This window comes from Corvus moneduloides, chromosome 10 (assembly GCF_009650955.1).
Source record: "Corvus moneduloides isolate bCorMon1 chromosome 10, bCorMon1.pri, whole genome shotgun sequence".
NCBI lineage: Eukaryota > Metazoa > Chordata > Aves > Passeriformes > Corvidae > Corvus > Corvus moneduloides.
Genome location: NC_045485.1, coordinates 27192123 through 27211275, shown reverse-complemented (window position 1 = coordinate 27211275; position 19153 = coordinate 27192123). Strand labels below are relative to the sequence as shown.

Sequence of the window (19153 nt, the reverse complement as noted above, 5' to 3'; positions counted from 1 at the left end):
TTAGCCCAAAAAAAAAAAAAAAAAAAAAAGAGTAATTTTGAACACTGACTTTTCTATTAGCACTGCTATTGCAAAGGAAATCATCTAAAAAACTCAACACCTTCACCAGCCCCTGTGCACTTTGAACATACACTCTCCTTTTTAACTGGAGGTGGGTGTTACACCAGTACCTCCTTTTTAATTAAGAGCTCAGCAGTGACAGAAGGCAGCTGGGAGTTTGTTACTGTAAAATCAGCTCTCATTTTTGCAGGACATGGAATACGTGTCCCCTTCCTTCTGTAAGTTCTGTAATCAGGAAGCAAGTTGCCAACAATAAAAGGCTCTCAGTTGCCTAAATCAAGTCTCCAAGTGAGTCGAGGTGCCCCCATGTGTCTGGTGGCTCCACAGGGGCACCTGTTCAGAAATCCAGTGCCCACCTGACTTGAGCCTGGCCCAGCATCTCCACAGTCGTGGCACACCTAAGAATAGTTTTTAGTACTTGTCTGTTCTGCTGCTTTATACCAGCCCTGCAACGCAACAAATACAACATTTGTATCTGCTGAACTTTAACAAATGCTGTAATGCAGCATGTTGTGCTTGACTTCCATGGCAAAGAGTACGTTTGTTTTTATTATGCAAAGTTAATTTGCTGAAAATAAAAAGGTAAAAATAGCATGACTTTAGTCACTGTGCACATGCTCAGAAAGCACAGTCTGCTCAGCAACATACCTTAAATCCTGGATTGACAAAATATATTCACAAAAATGCTTGGGTGTCCCAGGTGTATTTTGTTTCTAAATTAACACACACAGGCAAAACAACTGGATAGAACACAGGTGTTGGAAATAACCAGTAAATCTTGACACCAAGGCTGAGGAACTCCAAGGCTTTATCTGCTGTGATCTGCAAATGATTTTCAACAGCTGTATAAAAACTTCATCATTTGGGCAAAGTGGTGATAACATGAAGGTCAGGAAGACTTTACTACAACACTGAATTCTTTCATTCCATAACCCAGAGTTCCAGAAGGTGCTTAAAACTAACACAGACAGAAGTAGCCTTCATTAAGCACAACATGACCTTGACCATTCTTGGTCTTGGGCTGGCCATATATAAACTACGTTACAAACCTTACACATCAGCATTACACCTCTTTGATATCTTAATAACCTGATGCGGTGGTTTAAGCCTGGTTTGCAGCTCATCCCCACAGTGGGATGGAGGAGAAGAGACTCTAAGGGTCAAAGTGAGAGAAGTCATGGGTTGGGATAAAGACAGTTTAAAGCAAAAGTCACATGTGCAAGCAGGGCAAACCAAAGAATTAATTCCCCACTTCCCACAGGCAGGTGAATATTCAGCCAGCCCCACAACAGACAGTCTCCATACACAGAATGGGGACTTGAGAGGACAAATGGCATCACTCCAAACATCAATCCCCGTTCCTGCTTTATCGACTAAGCATGATGGCCTGGGGCCTCCCTGGGGGCAGTGGGGGTCAGCTGTCCTGGCTGTGTCCCCAGCCCCCTTGCTGGCAAGGCGAGAACCAAGACAGAACCTGGGCTTGCTCAGCCATACCTGGAATAACACAATTTACATCACAGATCCAAACACGGCATCACACACACTAGCAAGGAAAATTAACTCTAATCCAGCATCCCTAACATTTATGCTCATTTTCAAACTCTGAAGAACACAGAGGTTTCTAGTACCTTTCTGCACAAAAGAGTATGTTAGGCTGTGTGCTTTCAGTACTGTGAAAAAGTACAGCACTATCACTATTTACGCTTCAGTCACTTCCTAACATCTGACCTGTGACCCCTTGAGCCTTTCTTCTGGGGGTGGCCCTTGTGCCACTGCTGACCCTGAGCCTCCGCAGTGTGGGGCTTGAGGGAACTCATCATCAACCGAAACTGCCATTTTTACCCAGGCTCTATCACTACCACTTCCTTTTGGCCCTCCTTTTGTGCTATTAATTAGAAAATTAGCCATCATTTAAGTACTGCAAAAATCATGAGAAAGGGGAATAATGCAGGTACCATGTGCCAGCCCGTATTTTCTTCATGACATTTAATCCAGCTCTGCCAGTAACAGTGCTACCAGTGCCAGCTTTTCCTCAAATAAAGCACCGACTTGTGATGCGGAGCAGCCCACCCGGCCCTGCGCAGCCCGGGGCCAGCGCTGCGCCTCAGGGCTGGGCGCCATTTTGTTCCCTCCTGCCCTAGCGACAGCCTTTGTTTCCAGCACAGAAGTTCCCCACTACAAATTATTTCGTTCCCATTTCCACACAGTTATCACTAATTTAGTCCCCTTTGCTTTCCCCTTTGAGTCCGGGGCTTACCTCCAGCGACGCCGTGGCTGCCGCATCCTGGGAGCGGCCGCGGCCCGCGCGGAGCCGAGCCCCGGGCGCCGGCAAGTCCGGGTGTCACGAAGCCATTCCAGCCCGGTTCTCCCGCAGCCTCACGGCCCTCACGGCCCGGCTGCTGCCCAGCGAACGCTCCCGACCCGGCTCCTCCCTCCCTGCAGCCGTCGGTGCCTCTTTTCCCCCTCCTCAGACTCCCTCCGGAACCCCCAACCCGCGGGGCAGGGCAATTCTCCTCCTCCGCCTCCTCATTTAAAACACCTGAGGGTGAAACAGTCAATTGGTGGTTGGGGAGGGAGGTTAAACGATCTATTTTCTGCAGCTGGCAGTGGCAACGAGGAGCTTGGCGCCCTCCAGCTTTGCTAACCCAATGGAAAGCATCGTCTAGCCACTAACTTTGACTTATTTCTGTATAAAAAATAAGTTTCACCTGAGCTGCTCTGCTTTCTTCAGGATAAAGCACATAAATCCTCCTGAGCTTGATGATCAAGGTCACTTTTGCAAAGAAAAAAAACCAAGAAAACACCAAAGAAGGGAGAAAAGTTATATTTCCAGGCAAACAAAAGGAGACACAACCTTTTTTACTCGAGGATAAACCTCAAAATCCTTAACAAACTTTGTTATTCAAATATTCTTCCATAGCTGGAAAACATTCAAAACAGAACGACATTCAAAACATTGAGAACAGTTGAAATGACTTGCAAAAAAAGACTTTTAATGGAACACTATAACTTATACATGAACTTCTTAAAAAAAAACCCCAACCTGAATGCAATGAAACCTTAACGCATAATCCAACATGACTTTTATCTAACACTGCTTTCTGTAATCTACAATTTCAGTCAGTAGTGATGATGGACAAGGACAGAAAGCAAAGGAAGATTAATTGAATGGGATGAAATGCAGGAAAGGTGAAGATTGTTTCCTCCCACAGTAAAAATTCAACAAGTGTTTTCAAGTTTAGTTTAATTAAGCTGTAATTACCTTCTGTGGAAGTGCTGGTGAGCAGACTGCTGCACAGCTGGAATAACACAGCAAGTGTAATTACTCACCACACCCCATTAAAAAAAAAAAGTTTAGGTATTACCAAGCAGTATTTTAGCAGGTTTTTAAAATATCTGTTACCTGATGGGTAAAAAACCCAAAGAAAACAGCTATAGCAGGACAAGAACCATACACCATCCAACAACTGCCTTTCTCTCCCTCACAAAGCTAACTGAGCACAGAACACATGCACGTACACATACTGCCAACTAGCTCCAAATAACTGCTCCTCAGGATGAGGAAATTACCAGCTTACCCTACAAAAGTTGTTCCTCTAGCTAAAGAAATGCTATAAAAAAGGTGACTGGGCTGGCAGCGTGGCTCAGGTGAAGCGTGTCAGCTGTAGCGCTCGCCCTGGAACCGCGGCGCGAAGTTCCTGACGCCCTCGTTCTCCTGCGTGGTGATTAAGTCTATAATAGCTGTCAGCACTGCTGTATCCCTGGATTTAATATCATTCCAGTCCACGGGATGGGGGTTTTCTATTTTTTCTTGTAGAAGATCATCGAGTTCTTGTCTCAAATTCTGGAAAGTGTTGTAATAAAGGGAAAAAAAGGAAAAAGGAAAGAGACGGGCAGTTAGAGCTACACACAGCATCAACAGGGAGGTTCCAATGCCTTGGGCCCTCTGTTCTCCTGACCCTTACACCCACTCTTCTCCCATCAATTCATTTCCACATTGCTATTTTCAGCATCAAACACTGTCTCTCAAAACCCAGCCGTGTTACCTTTGATGAGAGATCACCATCTCTGGATGTGATGCCTCTAACAGACCACACATCCATTAGCTGGCTATTTCAGGATTAAAAAGAGTGGTTTAAAATAAAAATAAAATTTAAAAAAAGAGTCAGGTATGATTTCTGGGACCTAATATTTAACAGTTCTATAGAACCTATTCCTGTTAACTGAGGAGGCCCCACCCTCATGTTTCCATATCCACGTGGACATTTCCCGGACTAAGCAAGTCATCCTACAACTTCTGCTGTGCAACATTAGATCACTTTTGTTTGCTTTGTGTGCTTGAACTGCTCGCTGGGAGTGCATTTCAAACATCATCTCCCTGAGTGATGAATCAATAGGCACACAGGAATATCAAATCCAGAAATCCCCAAGCAGAACCAGTGTTAAACTGAGCCTTCCATGTACATTATTTTGAAACATAGTCACCTTGACCAAGTGTGCTATTCTTGCTGGAGACTGGAAAACAATCCACTCATCCACAGCAATGGTGTCCTGCTCCTTATCCTTCTGAATGGATATATCCCCTCCAAAGAACAAGAGGCAGTATGGAGACACTTCTGTACAATCATACAGGTAAATCTGCACAACAACAGAATTGTCTGATCACCCTCAAAATACCTCAAGTGCCATCAGTAATCCTTCATGAGACTCCTATAGAATTCCAGAAGATCATTACTCAGTTACTCACAAATTCTGAAGATGTATGAAGCAAATCAGTTCAAGAAAAGTTACATGAAATCAGATTGAACAAGAGCAAAAATGGTCTCAAGTCTTTCATGCAGTGGTGAAATTAAACCAGATGCTCCATAACAATGAGAGGAAAAAATGTCAGCATATTGAGAAGTGTTAGGACTGGACTGAAATGAAAAAAATAAACTAAAATTTAAAAATTTACACCTGTTATTGCCAGATCTTAAAAAACCCCAATCCTCCAAAAACCCCCAAGAACTAAACCACAGAAGTTCATTAGTTGTGGTACAATAGCCCCAGTGTCACAAAGGACATAATCTGATGGTGCGTACAAAGAATGGGCCAAGACAGGAAGGCCCCAGAACAAAAGCTGTTCACATCCCCTCTGAACCCTGATCCAAGCTCATTTTAAAAGGGATAATAAAACAAATAAACCCCACAAGCACAACCCCTGACTCACACTGCTGGTTCTCATCTTCAAATGGTACACGAGCCAGTTATAATGGAACTCTGTTTCCTCCACGTTCACCGATTTGGGATGGATATTAACTGATCCATCTGTCTTGGTGCAAACTTTCACCCTTCAAAGAAAAAACAACAACAAAAGAGTCTGATAATACAAGAAGTGATAAATCGACAGACCAGGATCCCTGGGGTCCCTCTTCCCAAATAACCAGAAGTGACAGTGTTTGAAGTGCTGCTGTAGAACCCCTTGAGAGCTGTGCTACTGAGATGTAATACTATCCATGGCACGGTAAGGTCACACAAATATTTCAAGCATTAGCAGGAATCCAGATGTTAAAAAAAAAAAAAAAATAATCAACAATCCCACCTTTCTCAGAGGAAGTAACACACAACCATGACTGAAACTGTACAGTGACATTCATTCATGCACTCAAGCCACTGCTTCACCTTGCCAAACTATGCCATGTAGAAAACATCTTGAATACAAACCAGCACTAAACCAAACCCTCACATTTTTCTCTTTTTGCTGAAGCTGGGCCGGATCTTTGCCACTTTGGGATAGAGGCCAGCACAGATGACTGCTTTGAGCAGCTTCTCATTACCTGCAGGGGACAGCAAAGTAAGTGAGGCAGTTCTGCAAGCTGTGATTTCAGCTGGGATAAATTCTCCCTTTCCCTCCACAGTTACCTGAGTTGGTGTTAGATTTGGGATTCTTGGGGTCTCTGCTATTCACAAATCCAGCTGCAAGGAGATGCTCAGCAAACTGCCCTTTCATGTTATGCAGCATCTAGGAAACAACGAAAATTGCCCTAGAATGATGCTGCACCAAAGGCACCTCCTTTTCCCCACAGACAGGATCCTGTTTTAACCTGGCAGGATGCCGTTACCTGCATGGTATTTGAGGACAAGAAATATTCCCAGCAATAGTCCTTCTCATTCCTGAAACCGCAACGCCGAGCCTCTTCCCAGCCCTAGAAATGAAAACCAGAGTTCTAAGGCGTTTATGAGTGAACACACACTACAAACTTAGGGACAGTGAAAACTGGAGGTCAACAAACAACAGTCACATGTTCCCTACTAGGGAGAAAGTAAATCCTTTGATTCTCTGTATATGTGCACACACCACAGTGCAGAAAAACACAGCTTCATAATATGTTGAATCACCATCTTCCTTTTTCCCTAGCAAGCAGTGATATCTGGCTGTGTTTGCCAGAGCACCCTTTGTTGTAATTAACAGTTCTGGGCAGGAACTGCATTTTCCAGGCCATTTATTTCCTCCTCTCCTACCCCAACACAATACAGCAAAATGTCCAACACTTCTGAAGATGGCTTCAGCCTCTCGTAGAGGCCAGGACATGAATGAACAATGTCAGCAAAGTAATGATAATACTATGTTTCCTTTGTCTTTTTCAAACTTATCCACCAGAAATCAGGTTACTGAGCCTGGAGACAAGATTCTCCAACACTAGAAGGGTGAAAATCAGTTTGGTTTTATGTTTCTGTAGAAGCCAAAAAAGAAAGCCTACAGAGAATAAACTGATCAGCTTTTTCCTTAGGATCATCTATATTACTCAAATTAAAATTCTAGAAGAAAAAAAACCACATGAAAACATGCTTACAGTGAAAGCATTCACCACAGTCAGATGGTCGCTTTTTGAGTTCTTCGACAGCTCCTTTCTTCTTGCATCTGCAACTTTCTCTTTGCCCTAAAAATTAGAACTTACATAATACCCAGACTGACATGACAGTTCTCTTTTTCTAATTCAGGTACATCTATACAGTACTCTGTGTGTAACATACATGAAAATTACAGTTATTTCCAATATTCCATAGGAAAAATGACAATTCATAGTATGTGAAGGCAGTCTCACTAGTAAAAATGTAATTAACATGACATTAATGAAAGTGCTCTTAAACTGTAACACCTCACTAAGTCCCAGTATCCTACTGAGATTCTTAAACTCCCACATGTAATTGTCGTCTGTGAGACTTTACCAGAGGGATGACAAAAGGGTCCTTGAAGCTCAGGCTGGCTGCAATGGTCAGCACAGGGTCCAGGCAGCAGAACAAGGCTCCAAACAGGATCATCTTCCCGATGTGCGGCTCCACAGGCAGCCGTGCCAGGTGGACACCCAGGGGAGTCAGCTCCTCCTGCCTGTCCAGAGCATTCTGCCAGGACAAGGGTGGAAAGGGAAGAACAACAGTTATATGAAATGGGGAGGATTTCCTTAGAAAAGCCACTGGTACATAGATATCACCCACTACTATGCAAATCAGATATTTCTATTTATGGCTACAACTCATTTGTACAAACAACACCAGAGCAAGGAATCAGCAGAACAAATGTGTCACTAATGTCTCCTTCCCCAGCATCCAAGGGAACAATGACATACAATGTACTTCTCCCACATGCCTCATTTGTCTCAAACTCCTCATTGATCCACCTGGAACAGGAAGGCTGGGGAGGCAGCAGGGGTAGGGAGTTAAATCAACACCTTAAATGTTGGGTCACATGTCTGTTTGGAGTCACTTAACTAATCCCTCAGAACTACTCTGTAGAGCCCATGAGCACATCATGGATTATGTGAAGTGCTCCCTCTGTGCAGTGAGGGTACCTCAGGGCTCTGCACAAAGGGTAGGGGGTTGCAGTGCCCAGAGCTGTGCAGCCAGACCTGTGTCAGGTAACACACACAGTACCAGGGCCCTGAATAGATCATTCCTGTATATGCAGCAACACTTTACCAGCTCCATGAGGTGATTTATGGCCAACATCACAGCATCACGAGACGGGGGGTCCATCAGTTTGCTCAGAAAATAGGCAATTCCACCAAGCTTCAGGATCTGAAAGAAACACATCACAAGAAAAGCCTACAGCAACTGAAGACAGTTGCCTAAAATTAGTTAGCATAACCACACTCATTGAAATAGTGTGAGTAATTCACAGCTCGAGTTAGAATTTCTTTAGTTAAGAACTAAGGATACAAAAAAAAAGTATTAGTGATGAAATTTGTAGCAGAAGGATCTATTCTTCATTCAGTTCGCATACACAGGGCATTCCTTCTGCTTGCATAAGGAATTCAATGCAAACTGCCAAAAAGGGAAATTCACACCAGTTCTGAAAGTGCTTTGTAGTGAAATTCTTTTAAGAAATCACATAAACTGACTCACTGGAATTCTCACTGAAGCTTCTCTGATTGAATGATATTTGGGAAAAAGCACAGCCCGAATTTTTGTTAGTAGACTTCACCTTTTATTGATACTAGACAATTCTGTTTCCCCTGGGTTTGATGCACCCAGATACAAGTGTGCATTTACAAAAGTTGCTGCCATTATTGGCTGAATACACTGCATTTCTGGTGTAACAGAATTTTGGCTTAACAATCCTAGGGTCACAGTTGTGTTAACTTATTCTCTCAACCACTTATCCCAATGGAAAAGTAGATAATAAATATATTTGAAGATTCCCTCTGTTTACCTTGATTTGTAAGCAGAGTTCTTCCAAAGGTGTCCTCAGGATCTCTGGTAACTGATAATCATCCAGAAGGCTGGCACGCAGTCCGTTGTACAGATGATAACAGTGGCCTGGCTGAACTCTGCAACGATTTAAAGAAACAATTCCTTTGGGTTTAGTTGGTTGTTGTGGGGGTTCTTTTCCTATGAAACTATGACACTATGATTGCGTTTGCTTACAACAACCTTCCCAAAACTCCTCAAGGAATTAGAACTGAAGTGTATCCAACTGTAAAAGCCACGCCAGTCTTCTGAAACACAGACCCATCAGCAGGAAAAAGGCATAGAGAACACAAATTAGTTTTTACGCCATTTCCATTTTAATGTATCAGCCTCATAAATCAGGTGTGAGGGCCAACAGTGACTAAAATTAAAATACAATGCAGGACTTTCTTTTATAGGAGGGAAACTCTGGAGTTAAATGCAGCACAAGTCAATTCAGCTTCCTAGGAAGACAAGGAAATCATTCCTTGCCCAGGAACAGGAGCCGGCTGTGCCAGCACGTGCAAGTAAGAAAGAAGAACCTTCAGCACTATTGGAAACTCAACATCCCCAGACTTCCCTAAGCACCTCACTGTTCTTACCTTCCTGCTCGACCCTTCCTCTGCTTGGCATTGGCTTTGCTGACCCACTCTGCTGTCATGGTGCTGATGTTGTTCTGGGTGTCGAAGTGAGTCTCCTTTATTTTCCCCCCATCTATAACGAACACGACGTCATCGATTGTAATGCTGTTGAAAAAAAGAGGGAAAAAAGCAACTTTTCATCTTTGCATGTGTGACCTAGAATCGGGTTTGGCCTCTCTTTATTCCCTCCCAAACAGAGTCAGCAATTAAAAAAATCCGTTTGGAATTTCATTAAGAACTATGCTACTGAACAGTTCAAGAAAGAGCTGATTTATTCTCCTGGATCTGGCCAAAGTCCCCACTTGGGTCCTGAAGAGAGGACAGGCAGCTCAGATGATCATGTACAAGTCATTCTAGTAATTGTTTAGCATTCCTGTAGTTTAATTGCTCAAAACAATGTAGTTGGTTGAATTATTTAAAACAATTATATGGAAACTCTGTTTAGTCTATAAATATTTCTAAAGACAAAGTGTTATAAATGAATGGCACAAACACCAAAACTTATTTTTGGGAAAACCGAACAGGTTTATACTTTGCATTATCACTTCCATTTATTTTGTTAAACACACAGCTTTCCTGGCTCTGGGCAGGCAGGCATTTACCTGGTCTCTGCAATGTTGGTTGCAATCACGATTTTCCTCACTCCTGGCGCGGTCTTCTTGAACACCTGTAATTATCCAGGGCCCATTTATGTGTTTGCCAAAACCAAACATGTGCTTCTTTTTTTTTTTTCTTTGGTAGTTGTGAAATATTGCAATAAAAGAGCAGCATACCTGAGTCTGGTTAACAGTAGGCATCAATGAATGCAAAGGTATGATAATAAACCTATCTGAAAGTTAAAAATCAGTAAAAGATATGATGTAAGCACAGAAACTTCCAATTTTACAGGAAAATCAACTAAATCAACTATGCAGAACAGAAAAAATAGGCTGCAAGTCAGGCTATTGTTTCTTGCTCTGAGACCATATGTATTTGTATCATAACAGCAAATTCTAAAGTAAAAAGGTATAAAGGCCTTTTTTATGATGCTATAACATGGCAAGTTCAAGAAAATATATGAAGTTATTTACAGTAATTTAGATTTCATTTTTAAATTCTGGAGTTATTTAATAATTGGTCAAGTTTAATACACAAATTGACACAATCTTTCAATAAACTGGAATTCTGCATCTCTGGTATGTACACAACCACACTGCAAGTCAACATGTGAACAGTCAAGAGCCCAGCTAAGATAGGTGAGACAAACATGAGAGATGCAAAGGGACAAGTTGAAGTGTGACAGACAGGCACAGAGTACTTGAGAATCTGTAAGAAAGGTTCTCGAATAGACAGGATTTAAGGAACTATCAGCAAAGCAGGGGAAGCTGCTCAAGGATGGAGCGCAGAGGAGGTGCATGCACAATGGAGTTATTTTGGATGGGAGTTCTCCCAGCTACAGGAAAGGACAAGAGGAAGAAGATGCAGGTCAGGTTGTTTTTCAGATTGTCACTCCCACACTGAGGAAAATGAGTTGTTGTCAGCAGAGGAAAGATACCACAGACACAAAAACTGCTGAACATTTTGGAGAGGAGAGATGGGGGAAAAAAATTAATCCAGTGCAACAGCAGCAACCCCATGCAAGAAGAGTCTGCCACCAATGCTACCGCCAGAACTCCCATGGAGAGTTTGGGTTTTACCTGACTTAAACATGACTTGTGACATCAAGAGCTCATGCAAAGTGCTGATGTTATCCCAGCCTGGCAGAAACACCAGAATTGCACCATCCTACAGGGAAAAGAGGGAGTGAAGGAAAGAGAGGTCAGAACACATCACACACTACAGGGAGCCAGCTCCTTGCATACATGGTGGGCATGTGAGATCTGAAATCTCACTGACCCAGTCTGGAACAGTCTATCAAGGCTTTTTTTCTATAAAAGAGCTACCTACATGTATTTATCTGAATGTAAGATTAATTCAAAGCTGTTCAATTACTTAGAAGCGCAAACAAAAATTTCCCTTCTTTCTGTGTGACCAACCATGCCAGCTCTGGCACTGCCACTGCCCCCAGCTCAGTCCCACTGTACCTCCTCTTCCAGCACAATGTGTTTGATCAGGGCTGCTACAAGGTCCAGGTCCACCTTGTCATCATCCATCATTTCCAGGGCATCAATTGTACTTGCTGAATACCTGCAGCAGGGAAAGCACAGACACTGGTCCCTTGGAACAGGCAAAGCCAGGGGCTCCTGCTCCTGCTGCCAGGCTCTGAGTGAACCACCCAGCCATGAACCCACCTCCAATCAGCTCAGTTCTTTAAGCAGTTCCTGCACCTCGAAGTACTCTCCACATTTAGTTCAGTGGGATTATTGTCAGTTCAGTACAGTTGAAGAGTTACCATGTCGTGACTGAATTGTCTTTGAAGCACTTACATGACCTCTCTCCTTCTCATGGATGAGCCAGGGACTGAAAATCTATATTTAGGTAATGAACTGAAATTTACATTGAGTAACTCAAAGGGAGCTAATTCTGCTGTCTCTAAAGCACTTCACTGGTTGCCAGCCAACTACACAGGGAATTCCATCATCATTTTCCACAGCAGCCACTACCCCACTGTTACGAAAGCCCAGCAACACAATACAGCACTGATTTATGGTTCTCACTTCAGAGCTGCCTGAAAACTGAAAACAGAAGAGAAACTTGGGCCCAACCTGCCCTGCAGCTGCCTTAGGTAGCCTGGCCACTGCTGCCTGTAGATCTCCTCCTTCTCCTCCTTCTCTGGCCTGCTCACGTGGCCCTGCATGAAGCCCTTCCTCCAGTGCAGCCGACGGTCCATCTTTTCCGGGGTGTACCTTTACACAGGAGGAGCAAACACAATTCCATTTGAAACTGAGGGAATTTGGAGCAGCTGCACAGCAGTTTTCCAAACCATGGACAATATGCTGTGGTTTAGCTAGCCCATGTGTAAGATCCTTCAGTTTCTGTTCTGACAGAAATCTTACAAAAGCAGGGACCAACCCTAGTAAGCACAAGAACATGTAGGGAAAAAGAAGTGAACAGCAAGAAAGACTAGTTTGATTTAGACATCTGAAAATTCACCACACCAACAGAGAAATTGTTCTTCCCCTCAAGCCAACATTCCCAGGTAGCCGTGTGTCATCTGTAATTACAGTACAAGGCCCCCCTTCAAAGGTTTTCTGTTGAAAAATGCAGGCAATTCTTCTTTATGCCAAGTTACTCTTTGAGCATACATACACTAAGCTAAACCCCCTCCCAAATACTGTCTGAAATGATGTTCAGAAAAAACACTTGCCTCAACTTCTCAATGACATCTTCGAGCAGATATTCCACCACCGGGAAAGTGAACCCAGGGATGTGAATCATTGGGCAATGGTCTGTGGAGGGAGGCAGAACTCGGTTTTAAAACTACTGATGAAATACTGCACTGGAAGAGTAGAAGCAGTAAACATTCCTCACTATTTCTGCAATAAAGCTGCCATGTCTACAGGACATTTCCAATTGTCAGGGAAGATGCCAAATTCACCCCCAAATAAGGCTGCTGAATAAAAAAGCACAGGCAGCAGGCAGTATTTTGGATACCAGGATGTTCAGCTGGTTCCAGCCGCTGGAAAAAGCTGGGAGACTGAACAACTAAAAGTTCAATCTCCCTGCCCACTCACACCAAGAATGCTAAAACATGGTAAATATTTACTAGGAAAACACTTTGGACTCTGCTTCCATAACATGTCTGAAAAGCAAAACCAGAAGCAAGATCAGGTCATAATGAGATAAAACTGAGATAAACTGCATCTCCAGAAGCTGGCAAATCTTTGTAAAATTGAAGTAATTTCTTCTTTTGATACAAATAAATTCTGTAATTCAAGAACTGCACTATACTGTGGAAGCCTAAATTACTTAAGAGGAACATTCCTAGGAAGCATTTCACCTACCAAAGTACTCAGAAAACTTCTCTGCATTTAAAGTAGCACTCATCAGTATGACTTTTAGATCCTGTCGAACATTCAGAAGATCTTTAATAATGCTCATTAAAACATCTGACTGAAGATTTCTTTCATGGATTTCATCAAGAACTACATGACTGATGCTGGACAAGTGCCTAAAATAGAAGGGGAGGAAGTTAAACTTTTGTTTTTAGAAAAATTATAAAGCAAAGCCATGACTAAGTTTGGAACAGCTCAGGATTCATTTCATAATTGCATTCAGTGTCTCATTAATAGGAGCTCTTACTTATCTGACTGGAGCCACTGCAGGACAATTCCCGTGGTACAGTACAAAATCGAACCTTGTTTCCTTGGCAACCGACTGAAAGACACAACAACAACTCCTCAGTTCTCCTTTGTATTTAACAAAATACTTTAAAAGCTTAAACCCCAACTGCAGGTGCCATGCCAGACACGATGCAGATGTGCCTCACTGCCTCCCTCACTCGCAGCACAATGGGAGGAACAAGGAATTAGGTTACTGTTGCATCACTTTTTTGGACGGGGAATGGACCAGGGAGAGGCTCTGGCTTCCCAGACATCCCTTGCCATCTCCTGCACATTGAGGTGCTGATCCCCAGCTCCTGCAGCTCTCCAGGCTCAGAACAGAGGGCACTCACATGCACAGGATTGTGAGCAAAGAGAAATAGCAGAGAGATTCTATGAATTCCAGTTAAAATGCTGCGAGGGCTGAGCTGTCCTCTCTCACCAGCAGTTTTGCTTCAGCAATAGGGCTCCATTATGTGCTGGTACCACTTCAGATACTCTTTAAAATTATAGCCAACTCCAAATATAAGAGCTTTTGCTCTGCAAGCTCCTGTTACTGCACCTATTACATGGTCCCACGGAATTAGTCCATACATACACATAGCAAACACATAGCTTTCCACAGAAATACAGTTTGGAGCATTCTCCCCTTTAGCATTTTCACTTTTCCTTGAAATTCATGGGATTAGGGACATCAGTTTTATTTCTGCCCACAGCAGAACCTTTTACAAGAGCTGAAAACAGGACTTACTCAACAACGTCTAACGGGCTAGTCACTGTCACATGGGGCATAAACCACAGTAACTGCACTCAAACCTTTTCATAAAATTCAAAAACCTCATTCCTTCCTCGCAGGAATTCCTTTAGGGGAAATATCAGCAGGAAAGCAGTTATTTCTTTTTAGAACTACTTTTCAAATTGTCTCCTTTGGATAACAACAGGCCCTTCCCACAGAGCCGCTCACCTCTGCAGGCGGATCTGGTAGCCCGTGCTCCTGCCATTGCCACAGCTCTCTGCCCTCTCAGCAGCCACCCTCTCAGCCACCTGAGGGGGAGAAAGAAAATCAGGCTGATCTGTGATGAGCTGCTCATCAGTAGGAACACCCAGAACCGAGATGGTTTGTAAATAACAAAGAAATGCCCTGAAAACAACCTTTTCTCTCCCCCTGAGAGCAGCAACCCAGGGACAAGACTTTAGAGAAACACACCCACTCGGGCATTAGCAGCACATTCCACTTTCAGCAGGATGAGCTTTGCCCGTCTGACACTGAACTATCAAGGAGAGTAACTACTGAGAACTTGAAAGCCAGATTCCTTCCTGCTCATTAATATACCTCTAGAGGGCCTGGCACAAGATTAGTTTTTATCTTAATTGACATTTGCACTGCCCAAATCCATTAAAATCACAGATATAACACATGACTAAAGCCAGGGAAGAACAAGGCTGCAGTGCCATACTCCATCAATGGCCAGATCCTGTGAATATCCAATTAGTGCACATTAACAGAACTGTTATTTGCAGCAGACTCTGAGGCGCCCCAGAAGGAACGCGGGAAGCTCGGGGGTGTGGAGCGAGGGCGCAGGGGAAGGGGCACTCACGGAGATGGCGCTGATCCTGCGGGGCTGGGTGCACACGATCCTGCACGTGGAGCCCAGGCCGCGCTCGATGTGATCGTCCAGGATGAACTGCGTCACCTGCGTGGTCTTCCCGCAGCCTGTCTCGCCGCTGATCACCGTCACACGGTTGTTGTTGATCAGCTTCACAAGCTCCTGGCCCAAACGAAGACAAAACAATTACTGTGTTGTTGTTGCAAATGGATTTTAGAGGATTTTGACAATTCTCTGCTCCTGTGGGATGAACGCTGAGCAAAGTGTCAACAGCTGAAGAAACGCTCGGCTGCTTCTGGTAATGCTACAAAAAAAAGTTTAGTTTAAACCTCACAGAAGTAATTTCTGCACATTTGCACTTCCCATGCGTAGGGTTTAAAGCACACCCAACCTCAACACTAGCTTTAAATACTTTAGATCCTGTATGAAAAAAACATAAAAGAACTAAAATGAAAAGCCTGAAATACACTTTTAAACTTTCTGCTTCCTACTTGGCTCCTGTAAATCTTTGGAGACTGAACACAAAGCTGCCTGGTTGGACTCCAAGCCTGCATGAACTAAAGGTTTTCAGCACAGTATTTTAACATTTCTTGTACCAACAGGAACAGTTTCCCAGCCTCCACCTCCCCACCCCAAGGACTGCTAAGGGGAGTATGACTATTTTAAGAAACAAATGCTAACAGAAAGGACATTATGGCAAATAGAGAAACTGTAGGAAGGAGCTCACTAATCATCCACTGAGCCTGCAAAAGCAAACATATCAGAATACTCCATTCCTACCGCATACAGGGGATACCACCTGAAGAATTAATATCAATTAGTAACAGCCCCTACTGTCACTGACCTTATCCTGCAACTGGGAAACTAATGGCACTGAAGGCCAGCAGTGCAGCCATTAAGTCTGTGGTTGAAGCTAAAAAGGCTTAATTGGCATTATATTCAATTCTACACTGGCTAATTGTGCAACAAAGGGCACAATTTTATACACAGAAGAAAGCACAACAATTTGAGTAACCAGGAACCTTCTAGATGTTTAACTAGCAGAAAAAGAAGACCTATTATTAAATGTATGTAGCAGCCATGTATTCCCAGTTATATTCCCATGAGAACACTGTATTGAACCCCATAATAATGATCAGTGAGCCCCGGTACAGTCTGGAAAGAAATCACCCCCAGGGTCAGAACCTGGGAGGCTTCTTCCCTTCCTGAAGGCCACAAATGATTGCTGCCAGTCACAGGGCTTTCACAACTGCTTTCTCCTGTTTTGGAGCCCAGCACCACAGACTGTCTCTCTTTAAATACGTGCTCACCTCTCTCATCCCGTATGAGGGGAGTTTCTCTCGGAATCTCTGGGGAAAAAGAAAAAAACATTTCTCTTTAAACACCTTTTCAACACTGAAGCAATAATAGAACAGATTTCGCCTCTAATCTGGGCTAAACTGCAAAATAATGACAAACTGCTCAGCAACACTTGTATAAACACAGGCCCATGGGAAACAACTTTAATTCCATGTATGGCTTCTGTTGCATTCTATTTAGAAAAATGATTTCAGCCCAACAATTCAGTACATGATAAGGTAGGTATATACAGGTGCAGGAGCAGGGCCTGGTATGGAAGAGAGAACTGATGTTCAGGGTAAGACAATTTTCTATACGTGGATGTTAACAACAAAACCACTGTTTTCAAGAGGCAATTCCTTCAGAACCCAGTGTTGTGCTTTCAATTTCAGACATAACCGCACGGATACAATCCATGAAAAAGAAAGAGAAACTCACCCAATGAAACAACATGTCAGCTTCAAATTTCAGATTCTAAATGTTTCTGAAATTTGTAATTTCCCATTTTTAATTACTGTTCTATCAACAGGTATGAATTTTATGAATTCTAAAGATAATTCTTAGCAAAAGTAACATTATGACAACTTTCTAGTAAACTGCAAGATATTACATTTTCAGGTTAGATTAATTTTAAAAAAGTCAATGAAACGTTTTCAACTTCACACAGGGAAAAGTACCTGCATTTCAATATATTTGGGATCAGATCTCTTCTTCATTAAGTCTTCTTTAAGCCGCTCATCTAAATCAGCATCCTGCTCATTTTTTTCACAGAGATATTCCACATCCCAATCCAGGGATGTTTTTTCCAAGGCTGGTCTCTGTCTTACAGGAACTTTTTCAGCATCTGGTTTCACTTTGGCAGGCTGTTCTGGAGTAGGGCTGGAAACACAGAACAAAAACTTCAGATTTCCCAGCTGTGCCTGGCCACATGCAGAGTGCACGTAATTACATCCAGCAGTTAATGAACCAGCAGCCCATGGGAACAGAGAATCATGGAATGGTTTGGATTGGAAGAGACCTTAAAGCCCATCCAGGGCCACCCCTGCCATGGGCAGGGACACCTTCCACTGTCCCAGGCTGCTCCAAGCCCTGTCCAACCTGGCCTGGGACACTGCCAGGGATCCAGGGGCAGCCACAGCTGCTCTGGGTCTGTCACTACAGCGAAAGTCATTAAACCAATTAAAGTCTCAAACTACCAACCACCAAAAACCTGACATCAGGTTCTAAAAAAACCACATTCTTTTGCACCAAATGAAGCCACAAAGCAACAAAGCACCATCAATTGCCACTTGATCCACTGCCCCATAACTGGATCCCTCAAAAAAATGGATCCCAAATCCCCTTAATTCAGCACACCTGCCTATTCCAGCTATTCCTGAAAATCCTTAACGAGCCCAGAACAGACCCTGCTTCAGACACTGAGAAAATGTTCCAAGACTGCTCAGTAACTGAAAACAGAAGTCAAAAGCCACCTCTGGAAGAGTGTACCTACCGTAGTATGCCTTGAGATCAGTTGTAAGTTTTATGAGTTTAAGTTGAAATTTAACACCCCAAACTCAGCAATAATGAGAGCGTTTTACAGCAATGGGTACAATCATTTCAATGTGACAATACATGTGGAAAAATCTGAGGATATTTGTTGAGCCAATTCACTCAATAAAGGTAAATAACTTCTGATACATCTTCCTGTCAGCTTATGGAAAGTTCGTGCAATTTAAAACAAATAAAAGAACTAGTAATTGTATCTCTTTACCCTTCTTCATCTCCAGACCACCAGGACATGGCTTCTTGCTCTTTGTCGTTTTTAGTCTGGACAGAATTCAGCAGCTGCACGATTTGCTCTTCCCTGCGCTCATCCATGCGCACAACAGCTCTCTAGGGCAGAAAAGCACAGCCTCCATCAGCGCGGACTTCACGTATCCACAATTACGTTAGCAACACTCGCACGGCGTTCTCCGCCTCCCGAGGCTCTTCGGCATGACCAAAGATCTACGTTTTTCCCTACGCGCAGTTCCAAGGGGCAGAGGCACAGACCCTTGTCCCCCCGGCCAGATGAGCCCTGTCCCCGGGACGCGTCCCCGCCTCCCTCACCTGCTGCCGGTCCGCGTCCCGGTTCTTCTGGCCCTGCTTGCGCGCGTACCACAGCCCGATCTCGCGGCCCCTCAGGTGGCCGGGGTGCCGTCCCCGCCCGCCGGGCCCGCCCGCCGAGGAGGAAGCGGCGGAGGCAGAGCCGCCATCGCCGCCGCGGCCCCGGCCTCGGCCGCGGCCCCAGTCGCGGCGGTGCTCGTAGCTCATGGCCGCGAGTGCCGGCGCAGAGCAGCCGGCACGGCCCGGCCCGGCGCGGCTCAAATCGGCCCGGCGCGGCCCCGCCTCGGCCCCGCCTCATCCGCCGGCGCGGCCCGCCTCATCCGCCGCCGCACTGCCGCCCGCCCGCCGCCCGCCCGCCGCCCCTCAGCGCGGCTGGGCCCGGGTTCGAGTCTCGGCCCGACCAAACCCAAACCCGACCCGCCCAGGTCCCAGGTTCGAGTCCCCGACCGGCCGGAGTGTTGCAGAACGGGGA

The 19153-nt window shown here is 44.2% G+C and overlaps 1 protein-coding gene across 1 annotated transcript; it reads right to left on the bottom strand.

Moving 5' to 3' along the window:
* Nucleotides 1-2868: 2868 nt before the first annotated feature.
* DHX36 (DEAH-box helicase 36) lies at nucleotides 2869-18994 on the bottom strand. Its single transcript, XM_032119040.1, has 25 exons — nucleotides 18685-18994; nucleotides 18347-18468; nucleotides 17271-17472; nucleotides 16566-16604; nucleotides 15247-15417; nucleotides 14613-14692; nucleotides 13629-13703; nucleotides 13331-13497; nucleotides 12694-12775; nucleotides 12092-12232; nucleotides 11471-11573; nucleotides 11084-11171; nucleotides 10181-10236; nucleotides 10010-10074; nucleotides 9369-9512; nucleotides 8750-8867; nucleotides 8017-8115; nucleotides 7270-7443; nucleotides 6894-6980; nucleotides 6162-6245; nucleotides 5962-6061; nucleotides 5786-5876; nucleotides 5270-5390; nucleotides 4546-4698; nucleotides 2869-3904 (listed from the first exon to the last, which is right to left on the bottom strand). Exons 1-25 carry the CDS (start codon nucleotides 18886-18888, stop codon nucleotides 3719-3721), a joined length of 2952 nt encoding a protein of 983 aa, XP_031974931.1. The 5' UTR covers nucleotides 18889-18994; the 3' UTR covers nucleotides 2869-3718.
* Between the last annotated feature and the right edge of the window lie 159 nt (nucleotides 18995-19153).